Genomic DNA, 3,915 nt, shown 5'->3' with positions numbered 1-3,915 from the left:
AAAAAGAGACCGTAGTTTAGAGTTAGAGTTTTAAGTTGTCTAATTCACCCCCCTCTTGGGCGTCATAATCCCTTACAGCCGGCTATGCTAGCGGCAGTTGCACCTGTGTTCGACACGAGAGAGACACGAGAGAGAAGATCGCGTGAAGGTGTGAGAATGAGAGGATAAGGGTAATGAGCCCAAGGGCAAAATGGTTAGAGCAAGTCAAAAGCTGAGGTGAAAAAGATTAAAAGTTGGCTTAAATCTAAAATAGCAATATAGTGTGAAAGACCCATTTCATAGAGGCATTCTAACGAAGCCCACAACTTCGCTGGCATTTGAGCGAAACTCATCTACCATAGGAGTAAAACTCCAATTTTCTCATTTATATACCAAACATGATTTACGATAAATATCATCTTAATTTTAACAACTTAAAACTGGTTCTCCAGGAATTCAGTATTAAAAAATTTACATAAACAGATCTATAAACTCTCCATCCAAACAATCACCTCGTATGGATCCGACCCCACATGTCAGTGGCTATGTCACCTCGTGTCGTAGTCGTACATCAAACGATCTTGTTTCGTTGGATTCAAGGGCAGTGGTGTGCGTGAGTGGGAGAGGGATTGCCATGCCAAAGCTAAATGGTGTTTAATATTTTCTTCTAAATTGCATCGGATCAGATCTTCCTAATTATAAAATTAATTAAACTGAGAAATGATAGGCGGGCATCTATTAACTTTGTAAATGATGAACCCCAATGTTGATATGAAATTGATGATACGGAGATAAAGAAGAAGAAAGAGAGAAATAAGGTTGCACAACATTTTTTTCTTCTGTTAACTTTGTTTACGTCTACACTGCGTTTAAAAGAAGAAAACAATTATGACATCTCCACTGTTGCTCAATCTTACCCCATATTCGGCTTATCCTATATTTGGCTTGTTCGGCTTCTTTTTCCAGCCGGAACAATATTTTTCTCTCACAACAATTTAGTCGGAACAGTATTTTTCAGCCAATTTCAGTCAAGTTTCAGACCAGCGAATGGGACATAAGCCCCACAGTCCATGCTTAGATAGGTTTAGTCTGCAGAGATATTATGCCCTTGTTTAGTTTCACCCCAACTTCCAAAAAAGTTGCTACAGTACCTGTCACATCGAATGTTTGCGGCCCGTGTATGGAGCATTAAATGTAGACGAAAAGAAAAACTAATTGCACAGTTTGGTGGGAAATTGCGAGACGAACGTTTTGAGCCTAATTAGTCTATGTTTGAACACTATTTGCCAAATAAAACGAACGTGCTACAGTAGCCCCGAAATCCAAATTTCTGGAACTAAACAAAGGCTATGTTATAGTGCTTTCGGCACACTCGATGAATCGTTGCCCATCTGCACCTTCCCCTCGTGCTTCAGCTCGTCAACGCCGCCGCGGTTCAGCTGTGCTGTTTTGTAAATGGGCCATGTCCCAATAGGAATGAGCGAACGGAGGCCTGGTCCACCTTAGAGCCCACACAAAACCCTAATCCCCATGGCATCAGGTATCACCACATATCCACACTTGAGTCCCCTGCGCCGCCTGCCGCATTCGCCTGGGACGCCGCCACACCACCACAGGTACACGGAAGCGAGAGCTTATCGGCGGCGGCGAAGATGGTGTCGCTGAAGTTGCAGAAGCGCCTGGCCGCGAGCGTCCTCAAGTGTGGCAAAGGCAAAGTCTGGCTTGATCCCAATGAAGTCAGCGAGATCTCCATGGCCAACTCCCGTAAGACTTATCCTCTTCCCCACGTTGATTAATTGCTCACCGGGTTGGGGTCGTATGGATCTGTGGGTGAGGTATTTATCTGCTTCGTTCGGGAATCGGGATAGTTCGATTAGACGGAATATGTTCGACGTTCGCTGTGGTTTTTGGAATTCTTGTTTGGGTCTGCTGGTTCAGTTTATGGGCATGGTCAAAGGCGGATGGATAGTTTAATCGGTTTACATGCCCTGGCTGCCAGTGCTTATATTGGATCAATCGCTGCCTTATTCTTTCCACCATCATGTTACGCTGGTGTTTACCTGCGGTCACCCTTAAAGACTATTGTTTATGTCTAGTTTGTAGGCTGTACATGTTCTAGCTTGTTACGTGTGTACCCGTGCAGTTTCTAATTTGTCTATGATACTAGTTAAGCTGATGCAATTATAGTTTGCTTGAAGTAACAAATCCAGTTTGTGATTATTTCTTTTTATGTATTATATGTATTATTGTTTATGTACATGTCTTTTACAATCACCATGAACTTAATGTTTCACATTTACTTCACATAATGGAAACCCTAGGCAAATATAGTTGTTTCTATGCCTGTTATTCTGCTCTAACTTTTTAAAGGAAAATAAGCTGACCATGTTTTTGCAATACTTACAGGCCAGAACATCCGGAAGTTGGTTAAGGATGGGTTTATCATCAAGAAGCCTCAGAAGATCCACTCAAGATCCCGTGCAAGAAGGGCACATGAGGCCAAGCAGAAGGGACGGCACTCTGGATATGGTATGCTGCTGCAACTCATTTATGTTCAGTTTTCGAGGATGGGTAGACTTGTGCTAATCCGATGTCTTTATAGGTAAGCGTAGGGGTACCAGGGAGGCTAGGCTCCCCACCAAGGTTCTGTGGATGAGGAGGATGCGTGTTCTGAGGCGCCTGCTCCGCAAGTACCGTGAGGCCAAGAAGATCGACAAGCACATGTATCATGACATGTACATGAAGGTCAAGGGTAACATGTTCAAGAACAAGAGGGTGCTTATGGAGAGTATCCACAAGTCCAAGGCTGAGAAGCTCAGAGAGAAGACACTTTCTGATCAGTTTGAGGCCAAGCGTGCAAAGAGCAAGGCGAGCCGCGAGAGGAAGATTGCTAGGAGGGAGGAGAGGTTGGCCCAGGTATGATAATGTTATATTGATCCATACCTCCTTTTGTTTCTGAACATGGGTGCAGCTGCTGCTTCTCATAATGTTCTGGAATATCTTTAATGGTTTTTACGGTGTAGTGAAATTTGTCAATTGCTATGGTCTTGATTTGTTGAATAAAAATGGTGGATCAATGTGCTAACATTTTAAATGACATGCTGCTAGGTTGATTTTTAGGTATATTTTGTATAACTCATGGCTGCATTGTAGTTTATGTTTCCTTAACCTTTTAAAATGGCTACTCCTTCCATTCCAAATTATATGACGTTTTGGCATTTCTAGATACATACATTTTGCTCTGCATCTAGATATACACTTATGTCTAGATACATAGTAAAATCAATGCATCTAGAAAAGCTAAAACATCTTATAATTTAGAATGGAGGGAACATGATTGGTACATTTAGGTCTTATGATTCGTTTAGAATCTATGTTAAAAGGTTTGCTTTTATCGTATAGGGCCCGAGAGAACCAACAGCACCAGTCTCAGCCACAGCTCCATCTACTGGGTAAGTGCCGTGGAACTTGGTTTTGTTTCCTTGGATTTATCATGTCTCTGTTATTGATTGATGTGTTCTCTTCATTCATGTTTTTGTTATTGATTGATGTGTTTTTTTTTTTCATTTGACCCATGTCACAGGGCACCAAAGAAAGCAAAGAAGTGAAGTATTGGAACAAAGCTGTAGCTTTCTAGTACTATATAAGCATAATTTTGGAGCGCCTGAACTATTTTGCTATTATATAGTTTCCTGTCTCGATATTCTGAGTATCATATCTCGACTGTTCTGTTGGATAATGCAGTAGAGTTGTTTATGGAGTTTCGTTGGAACAGGATCCCAAAAAATGTTTATTTGACAGATGATTCTGGAAATGTGGTTATGTTTTATGAAAATTAGTCTTATTGTTCTTGTGTGATTGAGCAACGGTATCCCATTCTTTGTGGTGAATATCTCTTGATCAAGTCTCGCAAATTAGTAGTTACTGTAGTGATCA

General features: G+C 41.5%; 1 protein-coding gene across 1 annotated transcript; it reads left to right on the top strand.

Moving 5' to 3' along the window:
• Nucleotides 1-1,532: 1,532 nt before the first annotated feature.
• On the top strand, nucleotides 1,533-3,835 carry LOC136452333 (large ribosomal subunit protein eL19x-like). The gene is made up of 5 exons (XM_066452950.1): nucleotides 1,533-1,743; nucleotides 2,386-2,508; nucleotides 2,582-2,895; nucleotides 3,382-3,431; nucleotides 3,563-3,835. The coding sequence occupies exons 1-5, from the start codon at nucleotides 1,632-1,634 to the stop codon at nucleotides 3,585-3,587; spliced, it is 624 nt and encodes a 207-aa protein (XP_066309047.1). The 5' UTR covers nucleotides 1,533-1,631; the 3' UTR covers nucleotides 3,588-3,835.
• The last annotated feature ends 80 nt before the right edge of the window (nucleotides 3,836-3,915 follow it).

This window comes from Miscanthus floridulus, chromosome 5 (genome assembly GCF_019320115.1).
Source record: "Miscanthus floridulus cultivar M001 chromosome 5, ASM1932011v1, whole genome shotgun sequence".
In the NCBI taxonomy this organism is placed as follows: Eukaryota; Viridiplantae; Streptophyta; class Magnoliopsida; order Poales; family Poaceae; genus Miscanthus; species Miscanthus floridulus.
The sequence above is the reverse complement of the archived record's forward strand: the minus strand, read 5'-3'. Positions and strand labels throughout refer to the sequence as shown.

Excerpts from the sequence above, each read along its gene's own strand:
- LOC136452333 (XM_066452950.1), top strand. The coding sequence starts at position 1,632 with ATGGTGTCGCTGAAGTTGCAGAAGCGCCTGGCCGCGAGCGTCCTCAAG. Across the intron at positions 1,744-2,385 it reads GATCTCCATGGCCAACTCCC|GCCAGAACATCCGGAAGTTG; the intron begins GTAAGACTTATC and ends CAATACTTACAG. Across the intron at positions 3,432-3,562 it reads GCCACAGCTCCATCTACTGG|GGCACCAAAGAAAGCAAAGA; the intron begins GTAAGTGCCGTG and ends CCCATGTCACAG.